Source organism: Dicentrarchus labrax, unplaced genomic scaffold (assembly GCF_905237075.1).
Source record: "Dicentrarchus labrax unplaced genomic scaffold, dlabrax2021, whole genome shotgun sequence".
Taxonomy (NCBI): domain Eukaryota; kingdom Metazoa; phylum Chordata; class Actinopteri; family Moronidae; genus Dicentrarchus; species Dicentrarchus labrax.
This window is the reverse complement of record NW_026136715.1, coordinates 10754912-10770762: the sequence shown is the minus strand read 5'-3', so window position 1 is coordinate 10770762 and position 15851 is coordinate 10754912. Positions and strand designations below refer to the sequence as shown.

Here is a 15851-nt window from a genome sequence, read left to right as displayed (position 1 = left end):
TAACATCCTTGCCTGAGCCAGGGCCATCTGTGTTATGCCAGCAGCCTGGCATAAAAACAGAGATGTGGGAGAGATGGGCATAGGAGGAAAGGGGCGGGCATAGGAGGAAAGGGGCAGGGGAGTGAGAGTGAGAGTGTGTGTGTGTGTGTGTGAGTGTGAGTGTGAGAGTGAGAGTGAGAGAGAGAGAGAGAGAGAGAGAGAGAGAATAAACACAGGACCAGATTAAAATTTCTAGACAGAGAAATCATGTGACCACTGGAAAGAGGGAAAACAGTGGAAAATCACAGAGCCATATCTCTTTCACAGAGAACTCCTCTGTCTTCCCCCGTCTTCCACCACAGTTTCCTTAGTAAGGTCAAGCTGGCTTCATCTGCATGCAACACTAAATGCATAATACAGGCATAAATGCTTCCCTACTTCAGGTGCAACCTTAAGACTAGTTGATACTTGTACTTGCACCACTGCTGTTTGCTGAATATTGACAGGAAGATCTGATGTGATTGTGCCTAGTGTGGGTTCTTGGTCAACAGATTAGTTTTTACAATGACTCCTTTCATGCCACACAACAACATTAAGCATCCTGGTAAATCCCTAAGGGGCTACAAACTCTAAATTCAACACAACTTTAAAGTATAAAAAACACAAGGAAGTACAACAAGGAAGAGAAAATTATTCACACATTTTTAGAACCAGGAACCATAACATTTTATCAACAAACAGCAAATGTATCTGAAGATATCACATTAGACTCACCTTAGGGAAATTACGGTGGACAGTTTGGCACTTTAAAACTTAGACAATTAATCAAGAAAATATTTAACAGGTTAATCGATAATCAAAACTATCTTTAGTTGGAGTCCTACTGTAATGTAGCAAGGAGAAAAGTCTAACTTGTGAAAACACAAGCCAAACAAAAAACTGTTGGATGGTTCAACTCACTGGATGGTCAATTTAATAAAAGGCAAGACTAATCAACATGAGATCACAAGCCAATTGTGATCAACTGAAGAAGGCGCCACGTGTCACCTTACTGACTGAGGCAAACAAAGTCTCAAGCAACGGTTCGGATCCACTCAGTAAGCTAATGGGCCAGAAAGTGCTCTGATGAAACACATCGATCAGGTCAGCACAGTATTTTGTTTATTCAACAGTTTTTTAATCGAAGACAGCCAGCACAAAGCTACAATATATGACAGTGCGCCTAGATCAGAACACGATTGTGAGAAAGGACCATTTGTATTGTAATTAACATCCATTATTGATCGTCCACTAGAGGGAGTTTTAATGTGTGTCACTAGGGGAGAATAAAACACAGTAAATTGCTTCCGGTTCTGCATCCTATCATCCGCTGAGTCCAATTGCAGCTCAGTGTTGTCAGGCTGAGGAAGATGTGGGATTGCTCATCGCTACAATCAGCCTGCATGACATCATCATCATCATCTAAGTGAAGTCACCGTGGCTATCAGCACTACTGTATCTTTACTCATTCCTAGCCATTCTATCCAGGTCCAGGTTAAGAAATGTGTCACCGCCTCGTGGCGCGACGGTCATACAAAACAGGTTTAGTTCTTTCAATGCATCGAGCAGTTTGCATTCTTTAGTCTCTCAGGTTACTGACGCAGCATGTTTTCAGTACCCTAGGCATTAGTATTCATTGAGGCCACAGGACCGCCACACGGTTCCCAGCAGGCTACAGTGCACTTCAGCTGCTTCCTGTCTGCCTACCTCCTGTTGCACAGAGGGAGGGAAGGAGGTAGGGAGTAGCACAGCTCATAACAGTCAGACACACTGCTGGGACGGAGCACACACAAGCATCTCCTGCACTGTCCGATCTGATAACTGTGCTCAGTGACATAAAATATCAGCTGGGCAAATGACTAGAGCAAAAAACGAAGGTTGGCTGAACTTAAACTGTTGGAAATTAATCTTTAACTATTTTTAATCAGAATGGTGAAAGAAAAACAATTCACAGCACAGGTTTTCTTTCTTTGAGGGTGGGGGGGCAGTCATGCTTACTGTAGTCCCCCTTAAGCCTCCTGGGAGAGAGAGGGAGAGAGAGATAATCTCTGCTGCAGTATCCAAAGGACGGAAATAATTAGCTAATACCTTTGCACAGTCTAAGCTGGTGATTTTCCTGTGTCTGTGTAATGCAAGACAAGATAGACTCTCCTCGTGCATTTGCAAAACTGCTGATCACTATGCTTCAGTGGTGGGATGTGGCTCCACATCAGCAGCTAGTGCTTGTCAATCACTTTTCCTGTGTAAACCATTTAAAATGTAGTGGTAACCCATTTGCAACTTAGTGGACTTTCCCCACGAGACTCTGGCTGACTGACAGCTCCCTGAAGACATCACCATTATAGTAGCGTGATGTGTGAACCTCCACGGACAGAGAGGGGGAGCACAGAGAGGGAGGTCTGGCATTCCCCCTCTTATATAAATCACTAATTGCAATTTAATCTATTTCTTGTGTTGAAAACAAAAATGTGAAGATAGTTATTACATTACATTTATTGTTTTGTGTCTCCTACGCCCATCGGCAAGTACAAGAATTTGAAAAAAAAAAAAGGGTGGTATAGAATGTTGAATATACTTAAGTGACGCCGACACTGTCCTTGGGTGTCACAGAAAGAGACTGTAAAGCTGATCGATTGTTTTAGTACTTTACCTGAAGCTCACACCAGGCCACTTCCACCCAGGTCTCAGTGTCCAGGCCCTTGTAGACCGTCTTGAAGGACCCTCTCCCCAGCTCTATGTCAAATTTGAGAAATCTTCCTCCCGGAGATGTGGAGACTGCTTTCATCTCTGCCTCCTCCTCATTCTCCTCACTGGCTGCCTTGATAGCCATTTTACCAGCATCGTTGCACGTGAGATTTAACGCATCTCCACCTTTCTCCTTCTCCTCATCGGCACTGGCGCTCTCCGTTGCACTTTCTTTTTGCCCACCTTGACTTTCAGTGCTGGAACCTTCCTGTATCCCGCCACTAGTCCCCCGTGTCCTGTCCACTATTGTCCGCAGGTTTATGTTCAGGATCTTACTCCTGTTATCACATTCAGGTGCTTCGTAGGCCTGCTCATCTGTGTCCGAGAACCACAGACTTCTCCTGATGAATCTCTGATGCACAATCCTCTGATAGCTGGAGGAAGAACATGCACTGGGGTCACTCCCACCTCTCACTACTGGGTCCACCAGATTGACATTTCCATCACCCATGGCCTCGTACATATTCACGCCCAGTTCACACTGAGAGTTGGTTACAGATGGATATTTCGGTTCTTGGTGGGGCTCGGAGTTTGAACTCGCGTCCGGCTCCATGGTGATTTAGAAGTTCAGTCACTTTGGTTTCCAGGTCATTCGTGCCATGGCCAGACTTCCCAACATGCAGATTTAAAGATGAGTACCTGCAGTGCCCACTCGGTGACGCAGTTTGCCAGCAGAGGCCCCTAACAACACCGGGATGGATGACATAGACGAGATTTCATCCGATATCAAAGGCTGCAAAAAAAATTAAAAATGTTAGTAGACAGAAAAACCCAACAAATACTGGTGTGTGTGTGGGGGGGGGCAATGCTGAAGCTGTATATCGGGTTTAAGGGTGTCAAGTCATTACGGAGTTTGAAGTTTAGTTGGCGTCAATAAAAGCAGGTGGATGGAAAGACGAGCACATGAGTTAAAACACACATATCGTTAAGGAAGAAGCCACCATTGGCCAAGACTAGCAAAACAGGCTCCTAACGTTAATTCAGGAAAACTAACGTTTAATGGTGCCAACTTAACGCCTTCACATTAAAATGAAGGTTAGCTTAGTCTTTTTTTAAAAACATGATATAATTAACAGACGTGACACGACTTACCGAGTTCAAAAAAGCGATGAAAACGACCAAAAACCTCGGCTAATAAAACAACTCCACAGCGATACACGGACACTGCAGACCTGCCAGGTCGCTAACGCTAGCCGACTGTCCACGGCAGAAAAAAGGTGGACTTTTTATTTAAAAAACGCCCTATCTGCATATTATCCCCATTTTTTTACACGTACGAGAGCTAACCCCCTCAAAAAACCGCAAAGAAATCCATATTCAAGTAAGTCTGAACACAAACCCCACAGTGACAAGAAGAAAAAATAAAATAAAATAGATGAATCCGTTGTATTTATCTCCTTCCAAGTCCTCGCATCCCTCTCTCTTCGGGTTGCAGATACAGCAGCAACACACGATGCCGCCGCGGCTAGTTACAAAAAAACCACATAAACCAGTCGGGCCGCTTTAAAACACAGGGGTATTTTTTTTTACCCCCCTCCTCGATCTGCAATTAATTTACGCGGACAACTGTTTTCGCTTGCCTCTGTCTCTCTTACCCCCATTAGATTAAACGGCGAGACACACAAATGTGTTTCCCCATTCAGCTCGCTTGGTTCCACGCCCCTGGTAACGACTGGAGGGGGGACCGTCCAATAACACTGCACGCTGGGACACCACGGAGGAGCCTACTCATACTGCTGTAGCTGTTCCACTGCAAAAGAGTGACACATGTTAAATCTCACATGAAAAAAAAAAAAGAGCTACAAAGACTCCAGTGCAAGTGAACGACAAAGTGGTTAAATGATTATTTTTTTTAAAGCCTAGTATCTGTCTGTATACAGTTCTTTCACGCCCTTCAACCAACTCCGTCCAATCACGTGTCTTTTCTCTCCGCTGCTCACTCACGGTTCAACAGCTTGCTGTGCAACACAATTTCCTCAACAACAACAAAAAAAGATAAATGAAAATGTATGCATCATTGTTGTGGCACATGACAGAATAAGTGCATGTGCATCTGTTAAGTAGGCGATATGCTTGCAGGTCTCGTCTTCTCTTCCCGTATAACAGGACACTTTGAGCTGCAGCCTGCGGCGGAGGTGCAGTATCACACACGCATGGGGAGATGATGATGAACATCATCAGCAGCAACAGGGGAAGTGGGACTGAGGTAAGATATTTGAAACCATTTTTATAAGGGAAACAGGTAAATGCCATACTAGGCTATAGGCTAGGTATATATGTGACTGATTTGAAGTAGAATAGATTGGTATGTTAAGGTGTGACAACTGCAAGAAATTAGAAAAGCCTGGACGCAATGTTTGTCTGCCCACCAAGGGGATTTTTTAATCTCGCTTTCATGCAAACAACGGTATCCAATCACAGGGGAACCGTGCTAAACAAGAGCCTAGAAATGGACACATTTAGTACCTGGAAAATTGAGGAGAATTCAATGCAGCAGTCATGCAATGAATACTAAAGTTGTGAAGTTGTGGTAATAGCCACAGTAAAAGCCATAGTTTACGGTGTTATTGTATTTTTATGTAAGGTGATCACGTTGGAGCATCCACCCCATGTGACCTCTTCTCATATTAAATGTAATCTATATGAGGGGGGGAAACAATTTCTAAACTTTGCAGACCAGAAATTATGCTGAATGGGATAGATTGCACGTCCACACAGAAACAAGTCCAAAAAAAGGAAACATTTAAACAGAAATGTCTGTTTTCAGGCCTACTGATCAGGTGACAGTCTGGTTCAGTTGAGGACTGAAACATTGTTGGCACCTGAGTGACCTTATAAATACTGAATGTGCTCCTTTGTTTCCACTTCCCTGGTCAAAATGCACACACAAACACATGCACACACATAGTTTCACTTTTACGTAATGTCATCCTATTTCATGCCACAATTAGATTGTTGCAGGACAGTGAGTGTTTATTGGGTTTTATGTGGTGATTGAAGTTGCCATTTGACAAGTAATTACAATATATGGTGGTTCAGAGTTGCATCCAGTTTTACAGGGCAAGGAGATGGACTTTGCTATGTCATCTCCATATGCACTGTCTTAATAGCACCATTTAATTTCAGATGGACATGTAAGTGTGTGCGTGTGTGTTTGAGGAAGAAGGGAGAAGGAAGAGAGAGAGAGAGACCCTGGCAGACAGAGGTACTTCCTTGTCTTGTCGCTGTCAGAGCTCAGCCAACAGATGCAGAACGTAATACCCTTACGCTCAATAAAACTAGCAACTGGTCTCATTTACAATGTGTCTTCCTCCAGTGTGAGTCGATAAGAATGGAATCAATCCATGGTTGTTCTTATATGCAGACTTTCCACAGTCTTTTAATATCTGTGTCTGTTTTACACTGAAATCTAAGACCAATTAGATTCGGTGTCAGATTTCAGTGCAGCATTAGCACATTCTTGAGGATGTCCTTTTGTTTTTTCTGATAATCATTAGGTTTTGCATTGCAACTTTCTCTAGAATGAGATTTTCTGAGCAATAGACCATGCTCTAAACACAGCCATGTTTGCTTTGCACTGTGTAAGGCTGTAAAACTAAAAGCCCTACAGAGAATCATGGAAATTAGATTTACAGTTGGGTCGATCCTCATCTGGAAGAGGGCCAGCGTTTGAGGTGAGTGAGAGAGGGAGCTTGCTGAGAGGACATGATGGATGGAAAGCAAAGAAGTGCTGATGTATGAAAAAAAAAAACAAAAGGAGGGGAAACCCACACACACACCCATGCAGTTACAGATGCAAGTTCATTTGCTTTTTCATCATGTTGCTGAACAGTAGCAAGTTCAATTAACTGAATAATATATGCATAGTCTCAACGTGTCTTTAAGTGGTGTCCTGCATTGTTTCTGCAAAGAGCTTTCTCCATGTCAGATACAGAACTAAGTGGTACAAAGCAATACTCTCACAGTAACTGACACGCAGGTATTTAGCTTAGCTGTAATCAGTTAGTGTGACAATGTGGGAAAAGGGGGTAAAGTTTAGGATTAGGTGTGCAAGTTGAATGAGTTCATTTCTTCTGCTTGGAAGTAAGCCAGAACTTTAGTGGGCCTTTGAATACACAATGAGAAGTCTATTTATGTATAATTTAATCTATTTTATGATTCAATTAGGTTTAAGGTTTAGGTTCAATATCAGGAATTTAGAAATTGCAGCCTTCCAGAAGTTGCACTGCAACTAGCTATGAGGAAGACATTAAAATAATTATTTATGATGGGCCCCAACTGTATTTCCTCATGAGTGAAAGGGTAGTTTGTAGCTTTGGAAGTAAAGAAGCTGTCTTTTATTTGTATTTTTATTTGTAAAGTACTGCAGGAATCGGCATCCGTTTGAATCTCGCTTAACCTGATCTTTCCGTAAATTACTTCCAGGCCCTGTAGTTTTTCAGCCCAATTACTCCTCCCCATTTACAATCTAACGGTGATCATGCATTCCATCGTACAAAACAGAGAACAGTTAACAACCCAGTATGAGATTTTCTTCTTCCTTTAGTTTTTAAATCCTGTTTAGGGCTTCGCCTGGTTTGGTCACCTGGTGGAGATGGGCCCCATGTGCAGTGGCTGGGTCCATGCTGCAGGGGACATGGGTTCAGGTCATATCTGTTGCCCTTTGCTGTGTGTCACCCCCTCTCTCTCTACCCCCTTCAGCTTTCCTTTATAATCCTGTTTAGAAGATCCATTTGACTACTCAATCGATAAGTGACAGTAAACTGTTGTGACTGTGTCCCTATTCTCTCTGCTTTATGTGTTTTTTCTACTGTGCTTTCACATTTTATGTTAATATCAATAAATATAACATAATTCTAAAACTAGAAAATATTCTTTATTTCCTAATTATGTTACAGGCAGTACAGGTTGTTTAGGTGATATTTATTCATTATGTATCTACTAATTCATTCATCTAGTTGTTCAGTTTATATAACTGAACGTCTCTTAGCACTTTGGTCAACATTAATCCTTCTAAGGGGTCCTCTATGAATAAATGACTTCAATCATCTGCTTTTCTTATAACTGTAATATTAGTGATAACTGATATGATTCTGCAGAAAGCAGGATATGCTAAATAGTATTGTATGAAACAATCAGCTATTCCTCAGTGACGCATAACTGAGAGTTAAAACAGATTCAAACAACTTTTCCGTCTCTCTCTGTCTTCCCTCCCCTCCTCATCTTCCTCCCTTTTTTTCTCCTCAATGTGTCCCCCGAGTCTATTTCAGACAAGGAACGCAGTGTGAATAATTCATCACAAAAATAAGCATTGAAACCTAGGACCAGTACAGAACGATTGACTTAATGAGAACTATTCGTTTTAGTATGTGCAAAATAACAATAGATGCCTGGGTGACTGACAAGAACTCAGTGCAAATATGCAAATGTAGGTTGTCTTGCAGGTTTTTCAACTTGATGTGTTATCCAAATGAAAGCCTAGCTCAGATGCATTCTGTAATAAGGATATCTGCACGTGTAGCGTGCCCTCCCTCTCCTTCACGCCAGCACAGTGTGAAATACCACGGACTATATATGGCCTATATTGTTCTACATTGTCTCCTCTGCTGTGATTAGTTGTTATCTTATGTTCTCAGCCATATGATATGAGTAGACAGCAGGATTAATCCTGAAAAAAACTTAGGACTGCCTGAGTAGGTGGCCTTTACTTTTGGCCTACTATACACACAATACAATACGTCAAAAGGAGTTTTTTATGTTTACTGGTGAATTTTGGAGAAAAATCATCTCCTGTGTTTCTAGACATACTGAGTACACGTTTCGAACCTGTGATCTCACAACAAGCATTATCTCACTGTGGTCTGTTGACTCTGGGATAAAGGGCTGTCTTTGAAAAGCCTGTGTCAGTGTTTGAGAGCAGAATGGCTGACCCTGACACGTCATGACAGTGTGCCATTTTGTGGCATTTGGCACAAATCACAGTCACAAAGGCACTACGCCACGCCACATTGCCTTTTCCCCGTGAAATCTAGGGAAACATGTTTTGAAGAGCTGCTTAATTCCTTGTTATGAGTCTTACCACAGGGCATTATGGCTCAGAGTGAAAAAGATTTGGAGAAAGCTCACCAAGCTTTTTTTTTTTTTTTTTTTTATAAGTTTGCTAGATGTTGACGGGATGTCTCTGCAGTGTTCACATGAAGCAATGCCAAATGATAAAATCTAAAATTATATTAGGTACTCTGCCAGATGAAGAACTTGGCCAGTTACACATGTAATCCATGTCCTAAAAAGCAATGGCTTATTGGCTTATTAAGAGAATTAAACATGGCTTGTCCAGTAGTTATCACAGATTGAAAAAAAAAAAACTCATCAGGATAATTACTGCAACCAGAGTACTAACTCTTCTCCAACCCCCACTACCACACCTTCTGTGCAGTTTGTACTTCCCCTTCAGACATCAATTTAACCATGCAAGCTGATTGTTGTGAATCTCCTAAAGACATTGTAATTCACTGTAGCCTTCCCCATAGCAAATTAGAGGGTACAGCTCTTCTTTTCTCTTTTAGTCTCTATCCCTGGAGCAGAAGGAAGACAGATCGTACCAGCTCTGTGGTTTGGTTAATCCCTGACAAACCATGCTCTCTGCAGCTGCAGGGGTGTGTTGTGAGAAAAGGGGAAGGCTTCAGTGTCGAGGAAGATACTGCGAGCATTGCTGATTATTTCAGGTTCGCAGTGGGTGAGCGAGTTTTAGGCCTTGACACGACCAAGTCGTTTAGTGATGATGCTCAGGTGTTAGCCATTCATTGCTGAAAAGTAGTTCCAATTGGGTGTTCATTCAGCAGCAGATGTTTTTTTAACATTTTGAAAGAGAGCAATTTTTTTATTTATCAACCAGCAGACTGTTTATCCAGCACCTGCTGACCCAGAACATGTTTTTCTCTTGACGGTGCCGGTGCAGAGTCCACTGGGATGGAGTAGACAAACACACACACACACACACACACACACACACACACACACACACACACACACACACACACACACACACCCACTAACTAACACACTAGCTACGCTTTTATTACATAATCAACACCCACACAAGAATCAATAGGTTGTAGTATTCAACTTAAAACTAAGATTCATTTTCATTAATGCTTGAATCAACTATTGATCACTCAGCAAGTCCCCGGTGTATAGAATATGTAATATAACACATGAAATACTGTGCATTTAGATGCATTTTGTTATCTGCTCGATATACAGTAAAAATATAATGTTAAACAATCACCAGGGCTGTCTCACAGAGCAGGATTGATGCTGATGTTGCAAAAAAGAGCCTTTTCTGGGGTGAGTTAGCTGGATACTGCTTTAGTCAGTGCATTTATCTAGCTAACTCTGTTATCCTGCTTCAAGGGACGGGGGTGTATGTTTTCAACCACAAGACTGACAGTTAGACACTGCTTTGGTTTGAAAAGTCAACAAAATTAGTGCAATAGAGATCTCACAGCAACACATTTGCAGATTGAATGTGATCATCTGAAACCATAGCAAGTGGAAAGCCTTGAACACCACTTACGCTAACTTGTTCATGTTCACTATGTTTTAATGGGTCTGTTACCAGCATGTCAGTATCTCTTTGCTGTACTAATAGCTCTGTTTTTCAAAGGTCACTCTTCTATAATGGCTGCGCGTTGTGCTAATTAGGTCAGAATGATAACCAGATCCTCACCATCACTGCACAGGAAGCACAAAATTACTGCTAGTCTCATCAACATGTTGCCTTGTTGTTCTGTTGGGAGAACAAGACGCAGCAGCACAGAGCATGCATTTCTGTTTATCTCCAGGCATTCTACTTTCAGGCGTTATCTCAAAGCCATCAACATTATCTCTGTGCCAGTTACTTTCTTCTCTCCCCAGGCCTCTCGTCCAGATGCTTGGCCCGGCAGCCCAGCCCCTCTGAACATCAACCACTATGCCAATAAGAAGAGTGCAGCTGAGAGCATGTTGGATGTGGCTCTACTGATGGCTAACGCTTCCCAGCTAAAGGCTGTGCTGGAGCAGGGGCCAAACTTCTCTTTTTACACCTCTATCATCACCCTAATCAGCATCTCCCTCTGTCTGCAGGTCACAGTTGGGATCCTGCTTATCTTCATAGGTGAGAAAATAAATAAACACAGCCCGAGCCCTTTTGGTATATACCAGAGGTGTGTCTGCTGTCTGGCAAGCTTCACAACCTTCACATGCCCTTTGTGTTTCATCCTCCTCCACCCTTGTCCCTCAGCAATGTCAAGTCCACTGACTCCTGACAAACAACCTATTACCAGTTGGACTGTAGCTGTAACCATGGCAACCAGACTTAACACCAGGTCAGAGTTCACTTAGTGCTCCTGGGAGTCCAGGGAGGGAAGTTATTTAATTTCTCTGCTGTGTATGTGTGTGTGTAAATATGTCAGTATGTCTGTGTCAGTGTGCGTGTCTCTGCACGTCTTGGAGTAAATAGAAAAATGCTAGCTATTCACATGTCCACAGACTTTGAGGATGTTTACATTTTAAAAGCTATATCTGGGGTGGGGAAAAACAGGCCCATGAAGATGTAAAGATGAGTTAGGATGAGATGTACCAGTGACGGTTAATTTTCTTCTGAAGGACTGAATAGTGGGTCAGTGAACTTTAGCTGGGTCACACTGACTCATCTCAGCTCTTGCAGGAGAAGTAAATTAAAAAATATGTCAGTATCGTCTCCATACCTGTAATATAACAATCTTGCTGGTATATACTAACATAAATTGTTTTCTAGTAATCTAGAATCTTATTAATCTAAAATCTAATCAATTTTCAGTGAGATATTGTAGGCCATAGTTTTTCTAAAGCCTCGTGTCAGAAACAAGGTCGAGTCAGAGACATAGAGTCATCACACATTAATGCATTCATGAAGGCCTGCCCACTTTGACCCCCTCCATCCACCAAATCCTCTGACTCCACCAGCCCCCCTCGTCTCCACCAGAATATCAAACATCTCATTCTCAACGCTCTTTTCATTCCTCTTCCTTCATTTTCTTTGACTGTTCTGAACCCCGCTGCCCTCTCTGCTCTCCCCCACCATCCTCCCCTCCCTCTCCCATGAATCCAGCTCTGTCTAATGGAGCCAGTGATGCGTGATGTGAGTGGCCCACATACCATCAACGCCACCCCCCCCCCAATACCAGTCCGCCCCACCCCAGGCAGATCAAACACACACACACACACACACACACACACACACACACACACACACACACACACACACACACTACCAGGCGGGGTCCTTACACCATTTAACCTTTGGTAATCTCCACACACTCACATATGCACACATACACATAGCATGTGCCTGTAGAGTCAGAACTACTGTATACTTCCCCCACACACATTTCCCTGATCACACCTTAATTTTGCATTATTCATAGACCAGTCCCTGTGATGATGAAGATGACATTTATGGCATTAGCACAACATGGATTTGTTGTTTTTTCATCATTTTCTGTGTAACAAAGCACAAATTTAATGAAGCAGTGTTATATGGGAAATACAAGCTTCCCTTGATCAGTTCACTCTTCCCTTTATTGTCCTGTTTATTTCTGCATTGTCTTTGCCTTTCTTAAATGAATGTATCCACAACAATGCCCACAAATAAGTATTTGGATGTGAAGTCGAAGGTAAAGCTTGTTGATTTTATACCTTAATACTACCACTGCACATCTATATTATTCTTGTATGGTACCCATATCAGCATTAAATTGAACATTGAACATCTGTTGACTATAGGAATAATTTGTCCTTTAAATTTTAAAGTATTGAAATGTTCCTTCATTTCTAACTGAGCTTGCACATTTGATGTGTCAAAATGAAAAATGGGCTAGTGCATAAACAAATGCTTTTCTCAGACAAAGAAATGTACAGTGTGTAGACTCCTTATAAAACTCAAATTACATAAATCCAAACAGACATATTTGGGATTTGGGAGGATATTGCTGAATAAACATTACTGTCAACACCAATCACAGGTATATAGAGAAGATGAATCCACTGTAATTAACCAGGTTTTATAGCTGGAGTCTCTCAGACCCCAAACAGTTAAACATCATCTTCTGTAACAAATCAATTCAAAATAAGGTTTGTAAGCATTTCTCATAGAATTAGGAAAGTCATGAGGTATCATGGTGATAAAACAATATTAAGTATATTCTTTTTGAGCTAACTAAGAGGACCCCGGCTCTCCAGGAGCCCAAACAGAACATTAGTGTTAATAGCTCATCATTTAAAGAAGCTTCTGTAAAATATACTTTGTCATTTACTTTGTGATATATTTTACTTACATTAATGGATACTGTAATGTTTTGTTATCTATTCATAAAAATGATTTAATTATTAGAGAAGCTGAAATGGCATTCTGTAGAAATGTATTCAGAAACTCTTTAAATCAAACAAAGTTGTGTATAAATGTGTAGAATTTCCAACTTTCTTTTGGTAAAAATCCTAATATGTTTTCTATTTATTATTAGACTCATTCATCATGATGAATTTCAGTTACACATCCTCATATGACCTTGTCAAAATTAAATATTTGATACTCTGCATTTTTGTTTGATCACTCATAGAAAGTGAACTCCCTGTTCAGTATACATTGACTGCTGGTTGACAGTAAGTCTGTATAAAATGATTTGGCTTGGGTCCCAGAATAAAGTAGATTGCTGATGTTTGACTAGACATTTATTGAGTGTGTGTTTGTGTTGTTAAATTGTATTTCCTGGTTTTGTCCACAGTTCAATGGAATCTGAATGATGAGCAAAAGCATTGGAGGCTGAACTTTATGGAAAACTTGGCCACAGGCCTGGTTTTTGTGATTGTGGTCGTGAATGTCTTCATCACAGCTTTTGGAGTCCACAGGCCGAACCGCAGCGACTGACCAAGAACACACGCAGGTATTCTTTCTCTTTTTGCTAATCACATACATTCTTTATGTTCATCCTCTTTCTTTGCTCCCCTCTCTCTTTTCAAACAGGTATTTTCTCTCCTGCCTTCCTGTGCAGTTTGGTCCTATAGATATCCATGTAGTCAGCATGTTTTTGGTCCTCTCCTCTCTTGACATGACCTCCACAATCTCCTACCTGACCTACAAACACACTGACCTCTCCAGGCTCTTAGAGAAATTTCCAGAAAACAACTCAAGAACAAAATCCAACCACTGTTCAGTTACCAGAAAATCATTGTTCTGTACTGCAGAAAACAACGAACAAGAGAGAAACAGCAGCAGTGACAAAGAGGTCTGGTACGTAAACAACACAACATTTGTTCCCGGTGGACAAACAGGAAAGCGGAGACAACAGTAGTCAAGCACATGTGACCTCATACTGTCTGTCTCCTTTGCTGCCCGAGAGTGACCCCAAGCACTGGCCAGACAGCAAATGCACAGCCACAGTTACACACACACAAATGGTGACTGCTGAACAGGCTTCAATTTTTAATCGCATTGATGACGTTTGAGCAAGATGTCATGGTTCCTTTCCAGACAGCTCGGACCAGGAGGTCTGATGGGTCTGCTGAGCAAATGTATGCAGGGCAGGGTGTGTCTCATGTAACTCAAAGCTCCAACCCACCTGCACAGCTTTAACCATACCGATACATCTGTCCCCAACCACAGGCGTCATGCCTAACATTCAATTATAACAATGTTTGGTTGTGCCATGACTCTCTGTGCTATGAGCAAAACTTGAGATTGTCTGTGGTTCTCCGGACCAACAGCTGGTGAGTCAGAGTCAACACAGCACAGACCCCAGCAGAACTGCTTGTTAAAATGGAAGCCTTAATTAGACTGTGTTTCAGCAGTGTCACAGAAACCCCAATTAGAGCCCAAGCAAATGCTCAATTTATACACTTGAGTGGTTTAACACAAACAGTTTGAGCCTGCTTTCCCATAATCATCTGTTAAACACCTGAAGAATATTCATGTTCGCATCTATAATTTCTTCAACGCAATTGTGACAAAGCACCTTTGAGATGACAAACCAACGTCACAATCTGATCCTCTTCCTCCTCCACAACTATCATTGGTAACCGTGGAAACTGCCAGACGAGCCGAGAGCCAGATTCATGACACACACAGCTCCACTCTGGGTAGATCTGTTGACTGATATATATATACATAATGTATGTCTATGGCTCCTACAGTTCTGGCTCAGTCTCAAGCCTGAAGTGTAACAAACGCTCTGTGGGGGTCTAACATCAGAGGATGCTGATGAGCGACGAGGAGTCTTGGCTTGTGTGAAACAAGATTATAAATAGTTCTTTCATGGGAACGTGGATGCCAGTATTCAAACTGGACAATCATCCTGGTGACACTTTCAACCCCCTTTAACACCTCCCCGTCCCTCCTCTCTCTCTCTTTCTCTCTCTCTCTTTCTCTCTGACACCCCTCTCTCATCTGTTGCTCTCTCTTTGCAGAGAAGACAGAGGCGGAAAAGTGCAGCTCAGTGACGCAAATCTCCTGAGATCAGACACCTGAGCTTTCCTCCAGAGCTGCACTGTACCATCTTTGCTGTGGCCATTTTCCTACTGATTCATTATTATAGGAAATACTTGAAAGGTCTTCAAGTGAGTATGAAATGCCTCCACTCTGCACCCAAGTCTGTCTCGAGAAGTCAAAAGCGTTTAATGTAGCATTTAATTAGGTTGACTTTATTCATTGAATCAATTTAATTGTCATTATTAATTAATGCAGGCTGTCTCCGTTTTGTCAGTGTTATACCACACCAGAAGATTTTCCATTATCCTTGTTTTCCACTTTGGTGCACTGAATGAGGGAGCAGTGCCCTCTAGTGTATATATTGATGCTGTTCAGTCAGTGAGATAAATGTTTTATCATTTCTCCACTTCATGTTCACAGCAGACAAAACAGTGCCAGACACAAATGTGAAATGCTAATCACCATACCGCTCATTATTCTGAATTCTCATTTTAACTATCATACCATGCTGATTAATTTGCATACATTTCTATGTATATCTTTTTTCCATTCTTTGTCATACAAGATTAAAAATAAGAACTCCGCG

At 41.8% G+C, this 15851-nt stretch overlaps 2 protein-coding genes across 3 annotated transcripts in view; one reads left to right on the top strand and one right to left on the bottom strand.

The window, feature by feature from the left end:
* Nucleotides 1-4412, bottom strand: part of LOC127376881 (serine/threonine-protein kinase WNK2-like) — a 42391-nt gene extending 37979 nt beyond the window's left edge. The window contains 2 exon segments of the mRNA XM_051424254.1: nt 2669-3496; nt 3856-4412. Coding sequence (XP_051280214.1) covers nt 2669-3316 — 648 coding nt within the window. The 5' untranslated portion in view covers nt 3317-3496; nt 3856-4412.
* Nucleotides 4413-4459: 47 nt separating this feature from the next.
* Nucleotides 4460-15849, top strand: LOC127376884 (ninjurin-1-like). Of its 2 annotated transcripts, none has more exons than XM_051424260.1 (4): nt 4460-4969; nt 10681-10918; nt 11045-11129; nt 13566-13657. In XM_051424260.1, exons 1-4 carry the CDS (start codon nt 4925-4927, stop codon nt 13582-13584), a joined length of 387 nt encoding a protein of 128 aa, XP_051280220.1. In that variant the 5' UTR covers nt 4460-4924; the 3' UTR covers nt 13585-13657. The 2 variants fall into 2 exon arrangements, with proteins under 2 accessions (XP_051280220.1, XP_051280219.1); XM_051424259.1 differs by lacking the exon at nt 11045-11129 and adding an exon at nt 15244-15849 and having other exon boundaries at nt 4471-4969; nt 13566-13724.
* Nucleotides 15850-15851: the final 2 nt, after the last annotated feature.